Raw genomic sequence first — 22,047 nt, 5'->3', positions numbered from 1 at the left:
CAAACCTGCAGAAAATTGACAGGGTTATGCCTGAGCCCTAGGAACAGGGTAAGTGTGGGTGCCCCTAGAGAGTGTGAGTAACAGAGAGGTAACTCTGTTTTTGCGGGTAACAGTTGAGGCCAGGCATGTAAGATTCAAAAAGGGATTGGACATTTAGATAGATGAATATCCAGAGTTATATTTAATGATAACAAAAATTTAGAAGAGGTGATAATTACTGTAGAATTCTGTCCTTGAAGGAGAGTAAGGAGACCCAGACCAGCACATCCCAGTCTTCCTTGGGGAAGAAAGGCATTAATTTATTGTTGCTTCTAGCAGTAGAAACAGGGTCATGGATTCTTGCAATCTCTTAGGGAGTCCCCATTTCTGATGCAGCAATTTTTCTCTCAGGTGGAATTCGAAGTATTTTTTTGTGTCCTCTGTAACAAGACTTTCTTCACCCTCAGCTCCTGGAATTTGCAGGGAGGCTGCAGAGTCAGTGCTGGGGGTCATGGGCACTTGGGAGGGACTCTGCAAACCCAGTTTAATCTGAAGATTTTTATTCCCCAGCATGTCTCTATTGAGAGCCCAGGGAATCTCAGCAAGAGGAGCTCCAGCTGGGCTGGGTTGCAACTGGGATTCCAGAGGGAGCTGTGTAAGAGTCATCTTTGGCCTAGTCTCTTGATTCTCACCCTCCAGTGAGGCTAACTGCCCTGCCAGTAACAGGGCCCTAGATGTCTCAGCTGTGTCACTATCCGTTCTGTCACTATCAGTTCTGTGCATAGTTACTGACCTACAAGAGCCTGCTATTCCAAGAAATTTCTGTCCTTCCCGGACAAAGTTAGATTTTGGAACCTCCTCTCCACTGGCATGTGAAAGCAGCTGTGATTGTAACTGTTCTGGAGGACTGATGGCCCTTAGGAGTCCCTGGGAAAATCCCCTTTGGCAACTACGGGGTAATTTTTGAGACCCACTGATCCTGCTTACAGGGCTTTTTTCTGCTCCTGAGCTGGGCTTTTTCTCCCAGTAAGTGAGTTGGGCAGGGGGAGTTCTCATGGCAGGAGAGGATTCCTGGAACATGTAGGAGACACCCCATTTCATCTCTAGCTTCGTCCCGAGCTCCAGGTTCTGGTTATATTGTCTTTTGTTATTTCTGAACTGTGTGTCCATGAAGCTAGTTCCAGTTTCACTCTGAGCCCCATTGAGGAGAGCCGGTTGTGTACTTGGACATGTACCCAGCAAAAATGTCTCCCAGGAGCCCTCAGTGTCTTCTGAAAGGTCACAGTTCTCCTTCCCTCCCTGGAACTCCAGGTGCTTTTCCTTTTTCTCCCCAATCACTGGCAGCTCAGTTGCATCTGGGTTGAAATGCATAGACCATTCCAGCAGCAGAGACTCCTCTCCTGTTTTATTCTGTGGACCTGTTCTGTTCTGATGTCTCTGAAGATTTCCCATGCTTCCAGCTATAGTGGTCTCAGATGTAGTGTCTAGTGTCACTGTGGTTTGTCCACTGCCTTCAGATCTCTGTGCTGTCAGACAGATCCTGCTAGTACAGGCCTCTGAGCTCCCACATGAAGCTTCACATACTCCTGTATGTGTAAAGGTAGATATAGGAACCTTCTCATCAGGCATGGGCTCCTGTTTGGCTGCCTCAGGAGGAATAAACCATTTCAAAGACTTCTGGATTCTCTTGGGAAGGCCCCATTTGTGATGCACTATTTTCTCTCTCAGGTGTTGCTCAAGGTGCTTACGCCTTTCTACCTTGAAGAGTGGTCGCTGGTACTCTTTAGACTCCAGCAGCGCTGTGCATTCCAGGAACTCTGGGATGGATGGGATGGATGCTGCCAGGGAGTTCAGGATTATATATGGCAAGCCCCACAGGAGCTGGAGTCTCTTTTTTCTGATGTGTGCGTTTAGCTGCTCTCTCACATCCTTGATGAGCAGCAAAGGATGAAGCAGAGGAGACTCTACAATAGCACCACTGCCTCTGCTCAGAGGAGGTGGAAAGGGACACGGGGACTCCATGACTCACCACTGCTCCTGGTGCAAGCCTGCAGCTGGTGATTCTTTGTCTTGGGAGGTGGTAGCTTTAGGTCTTGTTTCTCTCTCTCTTGATCCAAGGTTCTGAGGCTGCAGCATGAAAGCTGCTGAAGACTCAGGTTCCAATTCCTGGCCTGTTAATTATAAAGATGATTGGGACACAGACACCACTGATGCCAACTGGCAAAAGCGTTCACTGTTCTTTACAAGCAACTCCTGGCTCAGACCTGACAAACTTACTACACATTATACATGGCTTTCATGGGAGTTATCCTTGAAGGACAGTTGGTGAGGTCTCTGTTGAAAGGTTGTAACTTATCAATACTTAATGGTTGTGAGATGTGTATACGGGTAATGTTTAAGGAATAATGTAACTATACTGAAAATCATGTCCTTATGGTCTTGGAGTAAAAGGTAGTCACCAGGGAATCATACGTCTTGGTGAGGACCCATTCAAGCGGGAGGGAGTTGTCACTGCGCCATGGCTAGTTGATTATGTAATATATTGTTCAATTCCCTACCCTTGCCTCATCCCAGAACAGTCAAAGGAAAACCATCAAAGACAACAGCTAGCAATCAAAACCACATGGAGGTAAAAGGGAACATTATAGCAGACAGACGAGTGCCCTGTGTGTGAATAAAGACAGAAGACTGATTAGATATATCACAGAGTGGAGAAAAAGACATTGCATCCACTCACTGAGGAGACATCTGGTGAACAGGAGTGTTTCATGAAAGACTGGATTCTGGTTCCTGGGTAACCAGCCAGCTCTGCAACAGACTGAACTTTGGTGGGGAAGGGGGAAACTTACTTGATTAGAGGGGAAAGGTTACTATTAATAAACGTAGGCCCTAGTTTATTTTATGATTTTTTTTTGTATTCTAGTAGTTTGTTTCCATCTCTCTCTCTGGTTTCTAGTGGAACCTCTAGTCTTTCTTGCAATAAAACAAGATGATTTATTTAAGTGCTTACAGGGGCAGTTTACAGGAGTGGTGTTTTTAAGGTAAAATTGGGGTACACTGCTGCTTTGGGATTAGAGGCTCTGGCGTTTCTGAGAGTAGCCTGGATATCACAGAGGAATACTTCAAGGGGACTCGGGCGCACCTCTTGTAAACCTGTAAGGTGAAGGCAGTGCTGGCATAGCCCAGAGAGGAGAGCTTTAGAGGCTCATGGGCGGGGGTGTCAGGGAGCTGACATCCAGATTCCACAGGGAAGACTCCACAAGATTGACTGGCTAGCGCTCTAGAGCTTCAGGGAGCACTGTGTGGTTTGTATAGGCAAAGGTCCACTTGCTGATATCCCAGGCCTTCATCCATGGCAGTTTTTCAATGTCCACAAAAACCCTCATCAATTCGGGAATGGCCAGTGTAGGATGAGTGTCATTCAGCTGAATTGCTACCTGATCTGGAAAAGAATCAAATATAGTTCAAACGTTTTCCGTGCTTCCAAATTTGGATGCTTTAAAACATCGGATAATATCCTGGAGGGTGGCAGCCACAACGAAGTACTCCTACTTCAGTCGCAACTCTTTGCCTTTGAAAAAGTTATAGTTTGGATAGAGGACACGTGATATGTTCTCAGCCAAATTTCTGTCCAAGATGGCTTGAACGGAATCTCCAACATTAAAGTCTCAGAGGTTGAAGTAATTAGGTGCCCGAGCAGACCACAGCCGCATGGTGTTGACGGTGTTATTCATGTATCCAGGCACAGGGGTATCATAGGGCAAGGCGAGGACCACCTACATATCAACCCACTTCTGTCCACTCTTGGTGTGTTCCACTCTTCCATAAAAGTGGACAGGCAGCATGTACTTGGGATGGGCTTTCTCCCAGGGGTTGCCGTATCTAAACCAGTCATTGGCTTTTTCCACCTGCCATCCATCTCGGATCTTCTGGTTGAAGATTCCATATTCCTATCTGATGCCATACCCATATGCAGCAAGCCCAAGTGTTGCCATTGAATCAAGAAAGCAGGCAGCCAGTCTTCCAAGACTTCTGTTGCCAAGGCCAGCGTCCTCTTCAATGTCCTCCAGCTCTTCTATATCCAGCCCGAGCTGATAAATTGACTCATCACAAGCATTCTTCAATCCAAGGTTTATCACGGTGTTCTGTAAGGTAGGGCCCATGTAAAATTCTAGAGAGATAGTAAACTCTCTTGGGACCCTTCTCATAGTAATACTGCTGGGTGCGGATCCACCTGCCCACCAGGTGTTTGCACACGGTGTGCGCCAGGGCGAAGTAGTAGTCGTGGGGGGTAGCCACGTTCTGGTCCTTGACCAGGTGAAGTGCAGGTGCCGGTTGAAACCCTTCTTCAGCTCGGCCACGTTCTCCAACCCCACGATGCTGAGGATGCTGATCTGCTCCCTCTTCTCCTGGTCAGTCAGTGGGCATGACATCTCCGCGGCCCTGGGACCGCTCTCGGGGCGGCTGCTCACGCGTCTGCTGGGGCTTGGGGAGCAGCGGTGCTCCGCCCTCCGGTATTCATAGCCCATGGTTGGCAGCGGCCCATGCCACTCCCGGCCGGGGCTAGCGTGTTCCTCTCCCGGGGGCGGGGGCAGGTGGCTGGCACTGCTCTGTGCAAACAGCCTCCTCCTGGGCTGGCTGCAGTCCCTGGGAGGTGATGTGGTGGGTGCTGCCCATGACAGCAGAGAAACCACCCCAGCCGGTGCCTAGAGGGCACCGTCACCTGCACAGACACAGGGGGGAGGGATAGCTCAGTGGTTTGAGCATTGGCCTGCTAAACCCAGGGTTGTGAGTTCAATCCTTGAGGGGGCCATTTAGGGATCTGGGGCAAAAACTGGGGATTGTCCTGCTTTGAGCAGGGGGTTGGACTCCTGAGGTCCCTTCCAACCCTGATATTCTATGATTCTATAACTCCCCCTCACTAGAAGCAGGGGCAATGAGGTGATCTGCGATCCTGAGAACAATCACAGTGCTATTTCAAATACAGGGGGAAGCTGTTGTATTTCTCTGTTGAAATGGAATGTGAAGAGTGGAGACTCATAAATCCTCATCCAGACTGGTAAACAGGGAACAAACACCTTCCCCATCCCGAAGCTCTGCAGAGGCTGGGGGTTGAAGGAGGGAAGACCAAAAGAGAGGAGAGTCTTGTGGTTCAATAGACTTCATAGGGGAAGGGAAGCAAAGGGAGCAGTGGGTTTAGGATGTCTTCACCCATCAGTGCTTAGATTGTTGCCACCCAACACCGCACTGCAGCATTTCATATCTCCCTTACCCTGAAGCTCGGGACACGCTTCCTCAGCTAGGACCCGGCACTTTCCCAGAGTGCCCTAGTGCCCAGCAGCACTGTCCTCCAGTCTGAGACTATGAGAGCTTTACCCCTAAGAAGTTCTGAGTGCTCTGATGCTAATCACCACCTCTGTGAGGTCATCAATGCATCACATCTGTGCTGGGCTGGAACTTCTCTGGTGGTAGCCTGAGTCTATTTTCTTGTATGCTAACCAAACTGGAGCAGATGCTGACCATAGAATCATAGAATATCAGGGTTGGAAGGGACCTCAGGAGGTCATCTAGTCCAACCCCCTGCTCAAAAGCAAGACCCATCCCCAATTAAATCATCCCAGCCAGGGCTTTGTCAAGCCTGACCTTAAAAACTTCTAAGGAAGGAGATTCCGCCACCTCCCTAGGTAACGCATTCCAGTGTTTCACCACCCTCCTAGTGAAAAAGTTTTTCCTAATATCCAACCTAAACCTCCCCCACTGCAACTTGAGACCATTACTCCTTGTCCTGTCCTCTTCCACCACTGAGAATAGTCTAGAACCATCCTCTCTGGAACCACCTCTCAGGTAGTTGAAAGCAGCTATCAAATCCCCCCTCATTCTTCTCTTCCGCAGACTAAACAATCCCAGTTCCCTCAGCCTCTCCTCATAAGTCATGTGTTCCAGACGAAATGGCCCAACTTGATTATCATGCACATTGTGTAGAGTTGTCACTTTGGATGGGCTATCACCAGCAGGAGAGTGAATTTGTGGGGGGGGGGTGGAGGGTGAGAAAACCTGGATTTGTGCTGGAAATGGCCCAACCTGATGATCACTTTAGATAAGCTATTACCAGCAGGACAGTGGGGTGGGAGGAGGTATTGTTTCATATTCTCTGTGTGTATATAAAGTCTGCTGCAGTTTCCACGGTATGCATCCGATGAAGTGAGCTGTAGCTCACGAAAGCTCATGCTCAAATAAATTGGTTAGTCTCTAAGGTGCCACAAGTACTCCTTTTCTTTTTGCGAATACAGACTAACACGGCTGTTACTCTGAAAACTAATAATTTTTGTTGCCCTTCGCTGGACTCTCTCCAATTTATCCACATCCTTCTTGTAGTGTGGGGCCCAAAACTGGACACAGTACTCCAGATGAGGCCTCACCAATGTCGAATAGAGGGGGACGATCACGTCCCTCGATCTGCTCGCTATGCCCCTACTTATATATCCCAAAATGCCATTGGCCTTCTTGGCAACAAGGGCACACTGCTGACTCAACAAGGACCAGAGAGCACCCCTCCCTCTGTGACTAGGCCCTAGCATGACAGTACATTACACTGGAACAGTCATCCTCTAAGCAATATGATGAGACTCACGAGCCCGGAAGCTAGAGCTATTCCAGGAGCCAGACAGACTGTTCGACTTGCTCCCGCAAGAGAGAAAAGACCTGGGGGGTGGGGGAGCTCATGATGGCCAGCATTAAATGCACAAATCAGACAGCTGAATTAACCCTCCCCTTAGCAGTGTATTATGACTCTTACACATGCAAACCACAAAGCCCTGTAAACTAATCAAGCTATTGTTTCTATAGGTTAGAGGGGACAAGAAGCTCTTTTTATTGCTATTTTTAATCTATGTGCGAGTTGCTCTAAAACAATGGTCTCCAACCTTTTTACGCCCAAGATCACTTTTTTAATTTAAGGGCAACCCAGGATCTACCCCGCCCCTTCCCCGAGGCCCTGCCTCATCCCCAAAGCCCTGTCCATTCCAGCCCCCCGCCTCTCTCTGGGCTTGCTCCCCCCACCCTCACTCACTTTCACCAGGCTGGGGCAGGGGGTTGGGGTGCGGTAGGGGGTGTGGGCTCTGGGCTGGGGCCGAGGGGTTTGCAGTGTGGGAGGGGGCTCTGGGCTGAGCCTGGGTCAGGGGGGTTGGGTGCAGGAGGGGGTGAGGAGATGCAAGTTCTGGGAGGGAGTTTGGGTGCAGGAGGGAGCTCAGGGCTGGGACTTGGTGCAGCCTCCTGCTGGGCAGCACTTACCTCCAGCAGCTCCCGGTTGGCAGTACAGTGTAGCTGCCACTAAGGCAGGCTCCCTGCCGCTCCTGGCAGGGACCAACACGCCCCTGCGGCTCCTGGAGTGTATGTGTGGGGGGCATGTGGTTCTGTGTGCTGCCCATCTCTGCAATCACTGCCCCCACAGCTCCCATGGATTTACTCAGAACAAATCATACCACGCCAGCTTGATTTCCTTCTTTGACAGGGTAACTGGTTTGGTGGATGGGGGAATGCAGTGGATATGATACACCTGGACTTCAGAAAGACTTTTAACACAGTCCCTCATGATATTCTGATAAGTAAGCTGGAGAAATGCTGGCTCATCAGAACTACCATTAAGTGGATACATAATTGGTTAAACAACCGCAAACAGTAATGATTAATGGAATGATGTCGGATTGGAGGGAAGTCTCAAATTGGGTTCCACAGGGATCTGTTCTGGGTCTGGTGTTGTTTAACATTTTTATTCAAGACCTGGATGTAGGAATAGAGAGCATACTGATCAAATTTGCAGATGACACAAAGCTGGGGCGGGGGGGAGGGGAGGTGTTGCCAATACTTTGGAGAATACAGCTAAAATTCAGAGGGATCTGGATAAATTAGAGAACTGGGCTAGACACCATAAAATGAAATTCAACCAAGACAAATGTAAGGTGCTACACTTAAGGAAGAAAAAATAAATGCACAAATACAGAATGAGGGACAACGGGCTTGGCAGCAGCACTGCTGAGAAAGACCTGTGAGTTGTGGTAGAACACAACCGCAACGTGAGTCAACCATGCTACGCTGCTTCAAAAAAAAGCAAATGCAATTGTAGTTAATATTAACAGAGGAATAACAGGCAGGCCGCGGGAGGGGATAGTACCACTTGGCGCTAGTTAGGCCTCAGCTGGAGTACCGTGTCCAGTTTTGGTCACCAAGGTATAGAAAGGATGTAGAGAAACTAGAAAGGATCCAGAAGTGAGCATCAAAGATCAGCAGCAGGATGGAATGCAAGCCATATGAGCAGCAGCTGAAGAAACTGGGTATGTTTAGTTTGGAAAAGAGGTAGTGTGGGGGGGGAGGGGAGGTACGGACATGATAATACTTCAAAAATACTTGAAAAAGATGGAGAAAAATTGTTCTTGCCACAGAGGGCAGGACAAGAGGCAGTGGGTTTAAACTACAGCATAACAGATTTAGATTAAACCTCAGGAAAAACCTCTCTTACGGTAAGAACAGTAAGATAATGGAACAGACACCTAGGGAGGTCATGGAAGCTCCTACACTGGAGGTTTTCAAAAAGACTTCTGTCTTGGATGGTATAGACTCAACAAATCCTGCATCTTGGCAGGGGGTTAGGCTAGATGATCCTTGCAGTCCCGTCTAACCCTATGATTCTATGTCTCTATGGTAAGCTAAGGACTTCCAGTGCTGTGTTCCAGTTGACTAATAAATCTTGCTCTGTTTTGCAAATCCTGTTTGGGTGTCACTCCAAATACCTCTTGAGGTGCATTAATCCCTGGACTATACAAGCCATTACCAGGAGTCAAGCCCAGTTGGACTTGCTGATAAGAGCTCATGGTGTGATGCAGGAGTGCTAGAACCCAGATGCTCAGTCTAGGAGGCCATGAGGTGCTATGGTTTACCCCCAGCTTAAGGAGTGGTCTCTCTTGGGGGTCTGCCACATTGAAGGGGTTCCTCCAAGAGACTGATTAAAAGCTGGGGCATAGCACAGATCCTGTTGCTCTGTGACAATAACTAAATTCTATTAATAAGGCAAATAGATAGCAAATCAATCTACATTAGAAGCTATGAAGTATGGAAAATTGAAAAGGGAACGAAAGACATCAGGGAAAAATTCCTGGTGGGAAATACTAGGGTCAATATGAAGGATTTTTTAAAAAGTATATTAGGAACAAAAGAAATCCTAGCAATGATACAGGCCCATTACTAGATGGATATAACATGGTTAATAATGATGCAGAAAAGGCAGAAGTGTTCAATGAATGTCTGTTCTTTATCTGAAAAAGACACATTATGATCTATTTGTATCACATGTGAATAATGAAGTACTTTCCAGTCCTTTAGTAACTAAGGAGGATGTTAAATATCATCTAGTAGGGATAAACATTTTTAAATCAACTGGTCCAGATAACTTGTGCCCAAGAGTCATAAAAGAGTTTGCTGAAAGATCTCTGGCCCCACTGATGTTGATTTTTAATAAATCTTAGATACTGGGGAAATTCCAGAAGACAGGAAGACGGCTAATATTTTGCGTCACAGTTCAGGACACCTACACCTGTTTTTCCTCTCTGTAATCCAGCAAGCGCACCCATGCTATACTCCAGGCTCTTCAGCTGTCACCTCTCAGATGGAGACACGTGTCTCCTGACAGCAGTATTGTCACACTGCAGAACTTCCTGCCTAGCCTGTGAACTCGCTCCCTAGCAAAGTCACGATGCCTAAGCAGGCTTGTTTTACTTTTCTCCTCAGGGATGGTAAACAGTGCAATTGCTACAGTTAAGCAACCACACAGCTCTTTCTAAGCAAGCACATTTATTCTAAAGGTAAAAGCATTACAGAGGAAATATATTAAAAACAAGAAAAGCCCTTACACACGTTAATAAGCTTACCGGAGATTAGCTTGTCCCACACAGAAGGGCTCTGATTGGTGGTAAGAACATAAGAACGGCCACACTGGGTCAGACCAATGGTCTGTCTAGCCCAGCATCCTGTCTTACAGCAGTTGGTGGTGTCAGAGGAAATGAACAGAACAGGGCAATTATCGAGTGAGCCATGCCCTCTCATCCAGTCCCAGCTGTTGGCTGTCAGAAATTAGGGATACCCTGAGCATAAGGGTTCCGTCCCTGACCATCTTGAAAAAAGCCACTGATGCACCTATCCTCCATAAACTTATCTAATTATTTTTTGAACCCAGTTATACTTTAGGCCTTCACAGCATCCCGTCAATGAGTTCCAAAAGTTGTGTGAAGACGTACTTCCTTTTTGTTTTAAACCTGCTCCCTATTAATTTCATTGGGTGAGCCCTGGTTCTTTTGTTATGTGAAGGAGTAAATAACATTTTCTTATCTCTTTCTCCAAACCATTCATAATTTTACAGACTTCTATCACATCTCCCATTAGTCATCTCTTTTCTAAAGTGACCAGTCCCAGTCTTTTTAATCTCTCCGTTTATGGAAGCTGCTCCAAACCCCTACTTATGTTTGTTGCCCTTCTCTGTACTTTTTCCAAGTCTAATATATCGTTTTTGAGGTGCTCGTGTCTAGAACTGCATGCAGTACTCAAGATGTGGGTGTACCATGGTTTTATATAGTAGCATTATGCTATTGTCCGTCCTATTAGTTATCCCTTTCTTAATGGTTACTAAATGTAGGCCTTGCTGGAGTCTACATATAAACTAACAGTGTGAACCAAAGGGTGTGAACCAGAGCAGTCCTGGCCTTGGCAAAATAACCACACACTAGATATTGGCCAACTAAGTTAGCACATTCCTGACCGGAGAGCATGGTACAAAAAACACCTAAAGTTCTTAAGTAACTACATAAATGCATTCTTAAAAGATGGTACAGCAACACATCAAGCCCCTCATAAGATAAGGATGGGCTGACAAAATAATGGCTATGGATGTTTTGTTCAAACTAGCAGGTACAAGGTGTAGGGTTGGTAACTACACCTAGCAATGTCTGGAGTGCAATACGTATCAACGTATACAAGAAGTCATAGGAGGGGCACCTTTGTCCAGCCTAGGGGGCAAGCATCCTGTTGCACTGACTGAGCTGGTACCATTGTCACGGGCATTGATGTGTTAGTGTACCTGAAACCATGGAGCCAGGGTGCTAGTACCAGGCTTTGTTCACAATAAACCTGGCTGAGTGCCTCTGCCACCAAGCTGAGCCTGTGGTCTCTCTTTATGAGAAACCCTTTGGGCTGCACTCTCTCCTTGTGAAGCTAACACCAGAGCTCCATGAACAGACGCACAGAGCGGCTGTAACAGCTTAGCAGCCTTGACAACATTGCCACAGCAACATTCCTCAGCACTTAACAGCCTGTTTGCTTTTTTTGCACATTGAGCAGATGTTTTCAGACAGCTAGCCATAATGACTCCAAGGTCTCTTGCTTGAGTGGGAACAGCTAATTTAGACCCCATTGTGCCATATGTATAGTTGGGATTATGTTTTGGGCAAATGGTTTGAACTGCTGCTGCTTAGCTTAAGAGCTGGTCTGCTGACCCTTCTAACCAATTGGGTAGTGTAACCAATTAGGCCAGCTGTGCTCATTAGGTTGCCTGGAGACTGGCTTAGATGCAGTCCCTGATTCCTGACAAGCAGTACTGCCCCCCAACCCAAGGGCACCTCCTAGGTCTAGGTCTAGGACCCAGTTTCTTGGGGTACTTCTGATGGTACTCTCACAATAGGTCCTGAACATGGATGTTTCTACTGGTTCCCAGGACTGTTCATCCAAATTGTAGCCTTTCCAGTCAACCAGGTACTGGAACCTTCTCTTAACTTGCTGAGAGTCAAGGATTGGGTGGACCAAGTACTCCTCTTGTCCACAGACTGCTATTGGTTGTTGTCTGGGTATGGGTTCTTGGCATAGAGCTTTAAAAGTGAGATATAAAAGAGGGAGTGGATCTTTAAGGACTTGGAGAGCTGTAACCTGAAAGCCACCAGTTCATCCACTCTATAACCTTGAAGGGGCCCAGGTACAGGCAGTCTAGTCTGGTGGACAGGCAGCTCGATCTGAGTTCTGGGCAGAGAGCCACACCTTGTCCACTACAGCCAGATTGGGGGCAGCCTAAAGGTCTTGGTGTTCATGGTGCTTATAGGTTTCTTTTGTGGATTGCAAGTATTCATTGCATTCCCGATTCACTAAGAATAGATGTGTGCTAAATCTGTGGCAGCTGGTACTGGAGAAGTCAGGGGCAAATCTGGGTGGAAGCAGGGGTGAAGTTACAGATTGCAAAGAATGGGCTGCGGAGTCAATGTGTGGACTGCATTGTTATATGCAAATTCAGGGTAGCAGAGCAAGGGAAGCCAGTCATCCTGGATTTCTAGCTCAAAAAAACAGAAGCGATACTGCTCCAAGATTTTATTGAACCTCTCTGTTTGCCCTATAGCCTGTGGGTGATCGGCAGATCAGGCGAGGGACTCGATGCCAAGAAGTCTCAAATTCCTGTCAGAACTGGGAAATGAACTGGGGACCCTGGTACAATATAATGCTCTTGGCTAAGCCATGGTTGCAGAAGGCATTTTCCAGGAAGTGCTAAGCCATCTCCCATGCAAGAGGAACAGCAGAATGTGGGATGAAGTGCACCATCTTTGGTAGGAAGTCAGCAACAACAGGATTACCAAGTGTCCCTGGGAGCTTGGCAGTTCTACACTGAAGGCCAGATTAGTGTATACCAGAAATCTCAGATTTCAACTCTCTGAAAAGGGGAAAGGAGGAAGGCAAGTTAACCCTTGAAAGGCAAGGTGCCCTTGCAGACTTGCCTCACAGCTCTAAAATACCAAAACCCCAAGGATGTGGTTTAAACTAAAAGCCTATGTTAAGGAAAACCCTGAGGTAAAGGAAAAACTACAAAGGTTCAAAAGGAATATTGAACAAGCTAACCTAAAAAATGGTCCATCTAAACAAAAGGCATGGCTTAAAAATTATTGTACACTTGTGTTAAATTTGCTGTTAATATAATTTTGCTGATGCCAAAAACCGTAAAAATATATAATGTGCATAACTTATGGGAAAAATCCTCAAACATGCTGGAAGTGCTACATAAAAACACACTATATAATAGAAACCCTTATAATGATGCTGTTTGGTTCAGTAAGAACACACTTTGCATTAGAAAGCCTAATAATGTTGAGGTTTCACACCTAATGCCCATGCACAATCCTAAAACTTTCTACAGCAGAAAAACCATTACAAGCTTGGACTGCTGTGCAAGAAGGGAAACTGAGATACAACATCTCACAGCCTTCATCGCTGAATGTCAAAGTGCTCTCTGAAGAACACTGATGTCTATGTTAACACATAGACCGAACCCTGAAATCACTAAAGTGTTTCACAAAGTATGGACTAAGTTGTCAACTTGGGCCAAGGCATGCATCAGTGATTTGGCCTTACAAAGAATTCAATATAAACACAGCTCCTATCAATATTGGAAGATTCTTAAGGTGTATTCAGGAGCTCTAATTGCTCCCTTCCACACCAATCTCGCGTTGGAGTGACGTTATCTGATTAAAATATAAACTATGCAAACCATTGTTGCTACCACTGTTATATAATGGCAACAAATCTTATACAAAACGTGATGCATGGCCGGAAAGTGTTAAGCATGCTGCAGGACAAATGATCCAGATTCAACATTAGAGACATGTTAGAAAGGTATGTAAATGGTAATTAGGGCCATTCCATGGTAGGTAGGCTAGAACTTTGCAATGCAAACCTATATTGTTAGAAGTGATACTAAGTGTATGACTGTACTCATAAATGTTAGCCAAGTAAACAGACGGTTCCTGTCTGTCACTATAGCTATTGAATCAGAGATCAAAAGCTACAGTGAACCGCGGCCACTGGGAGCTGTGAGCGGCCATACCTGCGGACGCTTATGTAAACAAAGTGTCTTGCGGCCCGCCAGGGGCTTACCCTGAACAAGCTGCAAACCAAGTTTGGGAACCCCTTGCCTAGTATCAACATCTAGTCTATAGATCGTGTTATTCCTTTCTCTGCTAGAGTGAAGTGCCCATTATTAAACATTTATCCCCCCGTTGGTACTTATAGATGGTAATCAAGTTCTCTCTTAACCATCTTCTTTGTTAAGCTAAATACATAGACTCAAGGAGCTCAAATCTCTATAAGACATGGTTTCTAATCCTCTAACCATTATCATGGGTCTTCTCTGGCCCCTCTCCAATTTAACAGTGCCACCTACAGAGGTAAAATCTCTCTTCTCCTACTCAAGAAGCCCTAGAGGAATTCCACCACGATTTCAACAATTTCCATCCCACCATCAACCTCAGCCTGGACCAGTCCACACAAGAGATCCACTTCCTGGACACTACGGTGCTAATAAGCAATGCTCACATAAACACCACCCTATACCGGAAACCTACTGACCGCTATTCCTACCTACATGACTCCAGCTTTCACCCAGACCACATCACATGATCCATTGTCTACAGCCGTGCTCTACGATACAGCCGCATTTGCTCCAACCCCTCAGACAGAAACAAACACCTACAAGATCTCTATCAAGCATTCTTACAACTACAATACCCACCTGCTGAAGTGAAGAAACTGATTGACAGAGCCAGAAGAGTACCCAGAAGTCACCTACTACAGGACAGGCCCAACAAGGAAATAACAGAACACCACTAGCCATCACCTTCAGCCCCCAACTAAAACCTCTCCAACGCATCATCAAGGATCTACAACCTATCCTGAAGGGTGACCCATCACTCTCTCAGATCTTGGGAGACAGGCCAGTCCTTGCTTACAGACAGCCCCCCAACCTGAAGCAAATACTCACCAGCAACCACATACCACACAACAGAACCACTAACCCAGGAACCTATCCTTGCAACAAAGCCCGTTGCCAACTGTGTCCACAGATCTATTCAGGGGACACCATCATAGGGCCTAATCACATCAGCCACACCATCAGAGGCTCGTTCACCTGCACATCTACCAATGTGGTATATGCCATCATGTGCCAGCAATGCCCCTCTGCCATGTACATTGGTCAAACTGGACAGTCTCTACGTAAAAGAATAAATGGACACAAATCAAACGTCAAGAATTATAACATTCAAAAACCAGTCGGAGAACACTTCCATCTCTTTGGTCACTCAATTACAGACCTAAAAGTGGCAATTCTTCAACAAAAAAACTTCAAAAACAAACTCCAACGAGAGACTGCTGAATTGGAATTAATTTGCAAACTGAATACAATTAACTTAGGCTTGAATAAAGACTGGGAGTGGATGGGTCATTACACAAAGTAAAACTATTTCCCCATGTTTATTCCCCCCTTCCTCCCCCTCCCCAGGCATTCTTGTCAACTGCTGGAAATGGTCCACCTTGATTATCACTACAAAAGGTTCCCTCCCCCCCCCCCCCCGCTGATAATAGCTCACCTTACCTGATCACTCTCCTTACAGTGTGTAGGTAACACCCATTGTTTCATGTTCTCTGTGTATATAAATCTCCCCGCTGTATTTTCCACTGAATGCATACAATGAAGTGAGCTGTAGCTCACGAAAGCTTATGCTCAAATAAATTTGTTAGTTTCTAAGGTGCCACAAGTACTCCTTTTCTTTTTGCAGATACAGACTAACACAGCTGCTACTCTGAAACCTGTCAAGACTCCTGTTTATACATCAAAAGATTGCATTAGACCTTTTGACCACAGCACCACACTGGGGTCCTCATTTTCACCTGATTATACACCAGGATCCGCAATTATTTTTTTCCAGAGTCACTGCTTCCCAGGATAGAGTCCTCCATGGCTTACATTTTTTGTTCCTAGATGCATACATTTACATATTAAAGATATTAAAACACATATTGTTTGTTTGCGCCCAGCTTACCAGGCCATCCTGATCACTCTGTATCAGTGACCTGTCCTCGTCAGTATTTACCTCTCTCCCAATATTTGTGAGATCTGCAAACCTTCTTGGTGATGACTGTATGTTTTCTTCCAGGTAATTGACAAAAATGTTAACTAGTGCAGGGCCAAGACCCAATCCTTGCAGGATACCAACAGAAAAACATCTGCTCAATGATGATTCCCCATTTACAATTACATTTTGAGACTTACCAGTTAGCCAGCTTTTAATCCATTTAATGTGTGCTCGGTTAAGTTTATATTGTTCTGGTTTTTTCATTAAAATGTTGTGCAGTACCAAGTCAAATGCCTTACGGAAGTCTAATACATCAACACTATTACCTTTATCAACCAAACTTGTAATCTTATTAAAAAAATATATCAAGTAGGTTTGACAGGACCTATTTTCCATAAACCCATGTTGATTGATATTAATTTATATTACCATCCTTTTGATTCTTTATTGAGCTCTGTATCAGCTACTCCATTATCTTGCCTGGTATCAAAATCAGAATGACTGGCCTATAATTACCCAGGTCATTCCATTTACCCTTTTTAATTGTTGACCCAATACTAGCTGTCTTCTAAAACTTCCCCAGTCTTCCAAGATTTACTGAAAATCAACATTAAAGGTTCAGTGAGCGCCTCAGCCAGCTTTTTTAAAACTCTTTAAAACTGGATTAAAGTTATATGGACCTGCTGATATAAAAATGTCAAACTTTAATAGCTGCTTTTTAACATCCTCCAGAGCTACTAGTGAAGTGGCAAGAGTGTTATCATATATGTTTCAGAGTAGCAGCCGTGTTAGTCTGTATTCGCAAAAAGAAAAGGAGGACTTGTGGCACCTTAGAGACTAACCAATTTATTTGAGCATAAGCTTTCGTGAGCTGCATCGGATGAAGTGAGCTGTAGCTCACAAAAGCTTATGCTCAAATAAATTGGTTAGTCTCTAAGGTGCCACAAGTCCTCCTTTTCTTTTTGATCATATATGACATGACTACATCCTCTCCCCACCCCCAGCAGACATATTTATTGAGCACTTCTGCCTTTTCTGATTATTGACAATTTTACCATTTCCATCTAGTAATGGACCAACAGCACTGTTAGAATTCTTTTTGTTCCTAATATATGCCTTTGACTCTTTCTGCCCACATATTTCATCTACATTAATGCAACAGGCTGTGAGGAGGGTTGGAGTGCTGGATAGAGAAGTGGTTGAAAAACTGAAAGTGAGTGCCCTTTGCCTCAGTGCTTAAGGGCACACGTCGTATTGCAACGAGCAGGTAGTTCTGCACTCTTCTGCCCCATACTGCTAAAATGGGGAAGATTCTAAAGACACTATACACCAAAGAAACAAGAAATCACATTCTTGCACTGGTGACATTTTATTTCATTTTGTTCTGATCCTGATCCTGCTGCTCTGACCACACATTTCACAGCCTCTATAGAAGAGCCCAGAAACCTGCCTCTTTAATACAGCACTGCAATCCATGACAACTGCAGGTTCCAGCATGAAATGCAGCTGCTGCACCTAGATCAGAATGGAGCATTGCATGCAGAGTCCAACAATCGCCATGGGTGTTAGTTTGCACGAGGCAAGAGGCGGGGGTAATTTGCTTCACTCTACGCACATTAGGGTATAGCTTCTGTAAAATGGCCATGGCCGGGGAGAGCTTGGGTCCCACCCCCAGCCACAAAAGCATTTGATTATACGGGTGAACGAACATTACTGCTAGAAACAAACACAAATAAACCTGTCTGTGCCCTGTGCACCTCAGGGAGTCCTCTGTGAATTTCAGCACCAGCAACTTTGGCTGAGGTGGAAGCTTTCACTGCAGCGAGACACGAAGGGTACTGTTGAGTGCCGGATCCTGCTAACTGAATCCTTATGTATCAAACTAAAGAGCCAGCTGAGGCAGGGAACTGTAGTAGGACAAGAGAGGAGAGGGTAAAGAGACATCAAATCCTGCAGTTTTCCCTGTCAGGGAATGTGGTCTGACATCACAAATCCTGCAGGCCCCCTCTCTGCCCAGCAGAGAATGGGGGTGCCTATGCCTTCCAGAGATGTTACGCATTTACGGGTCTCAACTGGCTCTGCTGTACAAGTGGAACATGGCAAAACACTCACCATGCGTTAAATTAAAACTTAATTCAACAGGTAAACAGGACCCCCTCCCTCCAGCCCTGACACCAATACACAGGAAGGCCCATTACATAAGGCTTGTCCTGGTAAAGGTGGCAGGAGCAGGCCACAGCTAGCTCAGGGGAAAGGGCATCTGCAGAGCTCACTTACAAGGAGAAGCAGCGCCTACTACGGCTTGAGAGAGAAGAAGGACACCAAACTAGGGCAAGGCCACCCCATGGCAGCAATACACAGTGCTTTGCTACTGTGTATGAGCTCTGTCCAGCAGGTGGGGGGTGGCTGTTATGAACTGTGAACCGATAACACAGCACAAGCCATCTGCACGGATCTTACACATACCCAGACTGCACTGTGCTGGCAGACAAGCTTGCTGCCACATGCCTCTGGAAGGCAAGGGTACAGACAGTTGGTCTCTAGCCACAGACTGGAGGAAGAGCTCCCTCCCCACTTTTAGGGACCAGTCAGTGCACAGCCTTAAAGGAGGCAGGTGCTGAAGGGTACATTAGCCCACTGCAAACACTCCTGCTTTTGACAGGATGATGTCCTACCTCATCAGGCAGGCCTGGGTTCCTAAACTGCTGGGCAGTGTCGAGTTTGCAGATTAGTGTAGTAAAGGATGGTGCTTTATGGCAATAACCTAAAAGGGAGACAGCACTCAAGTGTCTGAGTCTCAGAGGTGGGCCCTTTAAGCACCTGAGATAGCATTGGGCTGCAGGTGATCAAGCCGGAGCATCTGTGCCCCAACCCAGAAACTGCCCAGGATCTGCACACACTACCCCAAAGAAAATCTCTCCCCCAGCTGAGACCTGCACACCCAGTCCTAGAGATCCCATAAAAGGACACATCCTTCCATCAAGGAAACCTGCCCTCACCAAAGCTGAGGATCCCTAAGAGGAGGACAACAAAAACAGAGAGCTGTAATGGAGACTAAAATATTTAAAATCACTAAATAAGCAACTAACATAACCTGAACTCAGCCTGTAATTAGGGCACAAACTACACTGGATACACGGCTAGCGCCACTGTCCACGGGAGGGAGTGACTGCTGTGCCATGACCTGGGCTCCTGGCTTCCTAGAACTGCCTAGTTCCTCTGCCTCCAATGATCTATTTCCTGCCCCGTTTGCGGATGTTCTTTGGAGTTTCTGTTCTCTGTGCAGCTTGAGGCTCCTCCTCCTCCTCCTCGCTGCTCCTGCTCTCACTGTCCACCAGCTGGGAACGCCCCCTCTTACTCCTTCTTCTGCTTTTCTCGGCCCCTGCACCAAGGAACTTCTTGGCAGACACAGTCCCAGACCTCTTCTTCCTGCTCCGGGCTGCAGTACGCTTCTTTCGCTGCTTCCTCTGCTCATCTTCTCTTTGGCGGATTTTCATCAGCTTCTCAAAGCTTTTTTTGTTAGTGGTATTCACATCAAACCAGTCCTGGAGGGTTCAGAAGCAGAGGGTTAGTACTGGGGGGAGGAGATATAATGGGAGTGCCTGTCCTATTCCACTGCTGGAACCACCCACAGGGTAGGGATTAGCAGAGAAATGGGATCCGAGAATGAGGCTGGCCAGCACAGTGTTATTTTTACCAGTTGCTGGGCAGATTTTATCCTGCTCTCTGGGGGCACACTGGATTCTGCAATGGGTTGGCTAATACTGCAGGATATGGAAGGTGCTGGCAAAATGAAAAAAGAGTGGCAGCAGCATGGGACAAGGGCTAGGACATGGCACTTTCCCCCCATCCCTTTGAAGGGGACAGGGCACCGCGGCTCTTCTCACCTCAGCATGCACAGAGTTGATGTGATACTTGACCCCGCTCTCTGATATGAATTCCTTCTCACACAGGAGACACTTGTATTTCCCAGCCACAAAGTCTCCCTGCCACCAAAACAGAAAACACATCACCAGATGTCACCCTCCTCTCTGCCCAGTGATGCTGAAAGGCCCAGACCTTGCACCCAAGGCATGGCCAGACATGATCCAGCAGTGAGGAGACAGAGCACAAAATCCCTTAACTCATCCCAGAGGGCGAGCACTCGAGCCACAGCAGCACAGACACTGATGCCCAAGTGCGCCCTGAGAGAATGAGGGTGGAACCAGCTCCAGCTACTCCTCAAGTAACCTCCATCACTGCTGGAGGCCTTGCAGGTCTCACACAGGGGGAGTACCTGGTAAAGGTGCTCTTGTAGCCATAGGATTGCAGGCAGGACAGTGACTCAGGTACAGGTGCAAGGGACACACAGTCTTACTGCCTCACAGCACATCTGTGATGCGGATCCATTAAGATGTGGCGAGGCAGTCAGAAACTGTGGAGAAGGGGCTATTAAGGACCCTAAGGGGCTAAGGACCTAGGGGTTACAGTGGACAAGAAGCTGGGTATGAGTCAACAGTGTGCCCTTGTTGCCAAGAAGGCTAATGGCATTTTGGGATGTATATGTCAGGGCATTGCCAGCAGATCGAGGGATGTGATCATTCCCCTCTAGTCGACATTGGTGAGGCCTCATCTGGAGTACTGTGTCCAGTTTTGGATCCCACACTACAAGAAGGATGTGGAAAAATTGGAAAACATCCAGCAGAGGGCAACAAAAATTAATCAGGGGGCTGGAACACATGACTTATGAGGAGAGGCTGAGGGAACTGGGATTGTTTAGTCTGCAGAAGTGAAGAATGATGGGAGATTTGATAGCTGCTTTCAACTACCTGAAAGGGGGTCCAAAGAGGACGGCTCTAGACTGTTCTCAGTGGTAGCAGATGACAGAACAAGGAGTAATGGTCTCAAGTTGCAGTGGGGGAGGTTTAGGTTGGATATTAGGAAAAACTTTTTCACTAGGAGGGTGGTGAAGCACTGGAATGGGTTACCTAGGGAGGTGGTGGAATCTCGTTCCTTAGAGGTTTTTAAGGTCAGGCTTGACAAAGCCCTGGCTGGGATAATTTAGTTGGGAATTGGTCCTGCTTTGAACAGGGGGTTGGACTAGATGACCTCCTGAGGTCCCTTCCAACCCTGATATTCTATGATTCTAAAGAACATTGACAGACAAGGATCCAGCAGGCCAATGACTCTGATATGCAGGTATCTGGGGAACAATACCTGTGGGAGTGCACATATGAAAGAGATTGTATAGAAATGGTACAAACCAAGGTGCAGGTGCCAAGGTGAGATTTGAGTCCTGAGACACTGCCATATACAGACTCACAGCCCTGAAATGAGAGAAGGGCAACAGCTGTCAGCAAGACAGTTGAGAAATCAGTTCCCATGCACAGAAATGCTTTTTCTTCTGGAATGATCCATCCTTGAAGGGAGAAAGCAAAAAAAGGATATACAGTTTTATAAGACCAGACATGACAGGAATGGGGAGAAGAGAGCCCTCTGCACATAGATTTGTTTAAGACTCCAGTAAATGAAATAAATTCTCACCTCTGGGCAAGTGTGCAAATCTCAGACAAAATAAAGAGACTCTAGCCAGCAATGAGCTGCTGATAGAGATGCCCATTCTACTAAACTCCTGAGTGAACTGATAGGGTTTGCATCATGCCCTGAAGGTCCACAAACCTGGGCTCTATCAGAGAAACGGGTGAGGGTAATTACCAGAGTCTAGGACTCATCCTCCACACTCACAGATGGGGAAAGTACTGCAGCTGACCTCAATGGACCCAGCTGTCATTGGGAAAGGGGCACCTCTATGACTAGACCCCGTAGTGCTTTGAACACCAATCACAACACCTTGAATTGTGCTCACAGGGAAGCCAGTGCAGAATATGGAGCACAGGGGGCAACATGCTTCATGTGGAAAATGCTGCTGGAGCAGTGGCTGCTGCACTGGGCCCTCTGCCATTTCTGAGGGTAACCACACATGCAGAACATTATAATACTCCAAGGCATGTTGATGATAGAGCCCTAAAAAAACCACAGCAAGGTCCATTGCAGAGACAGGGTTGTGGTGGGGCAGCCCCATCCCATTCGAGGAGGAGTTAAAGAGTTCCTCTGGGTTCAAACAATCCCAACCTGTTGCACCTGTTAGGCCTGTCAGTCCTAG

The 22,047-nt window shown here is 46.6% G+C and overlaps 1 protein-coding gene and 1 pseudogene across 2 annotated transcripts in view; both read right to left on the bottom strand.

The window, feature by feature from the left end:
* Nucleotides 1-158: 158 nt before the first annotated feature.
* On the bottom strand, nucleotides 159-6,117 carry LOC311517518 (glycogen phosphorylase, liver form pseudogene; annotated as a pseudogene). Its single transcript has one exon. The product of its transcript is annotated as a glycogen phosphorylase, liver form pseudogene (transcript).
* An 11,138-nt stretch (nucleotides 6,118-17,255) lies between these two features.
* Nucleotides 17,256-22,047, bottom strand: part of ZNF512 (zinc finger protein 512) — a 64,459-nt gene continuing 59,667 nt past the window's right edge. Inside the window, 3 exon segments of the mRNA XM_084624063.1 lie at nucleotides 17,256-19,450; nucleotides 19,793-19,891; nucleotides 21,149-21,211. Coding sequence (XP_084480189.1) covers nucleotides 19,139-19,450; nucleotides 19,793-19,891; nucleotides 21,149-21,211 — 474 coding nt within the window. The 3' untranslated portion in view covers nucleotides 17,256-19,138.

The sequence above is a fragment of the Lepidochelys olivacea genome, assembly GCF_965140295.1.
Source record: "Lepidochelys olivacea isolate rLepOli2 genome assembly, chromosome: 3".
NCBI classification, from domain to species: Eukaryota; Metazoa; Chordata; order Testudines; family Cheloniidae; genus Lepidochelys; species Lepidochelys olivacea.
The sequence above is the reverse complement of the archived record's forward strand: the minus strand, read 5'-3'. Positions and strand labels throughout refer to the sequence as shown.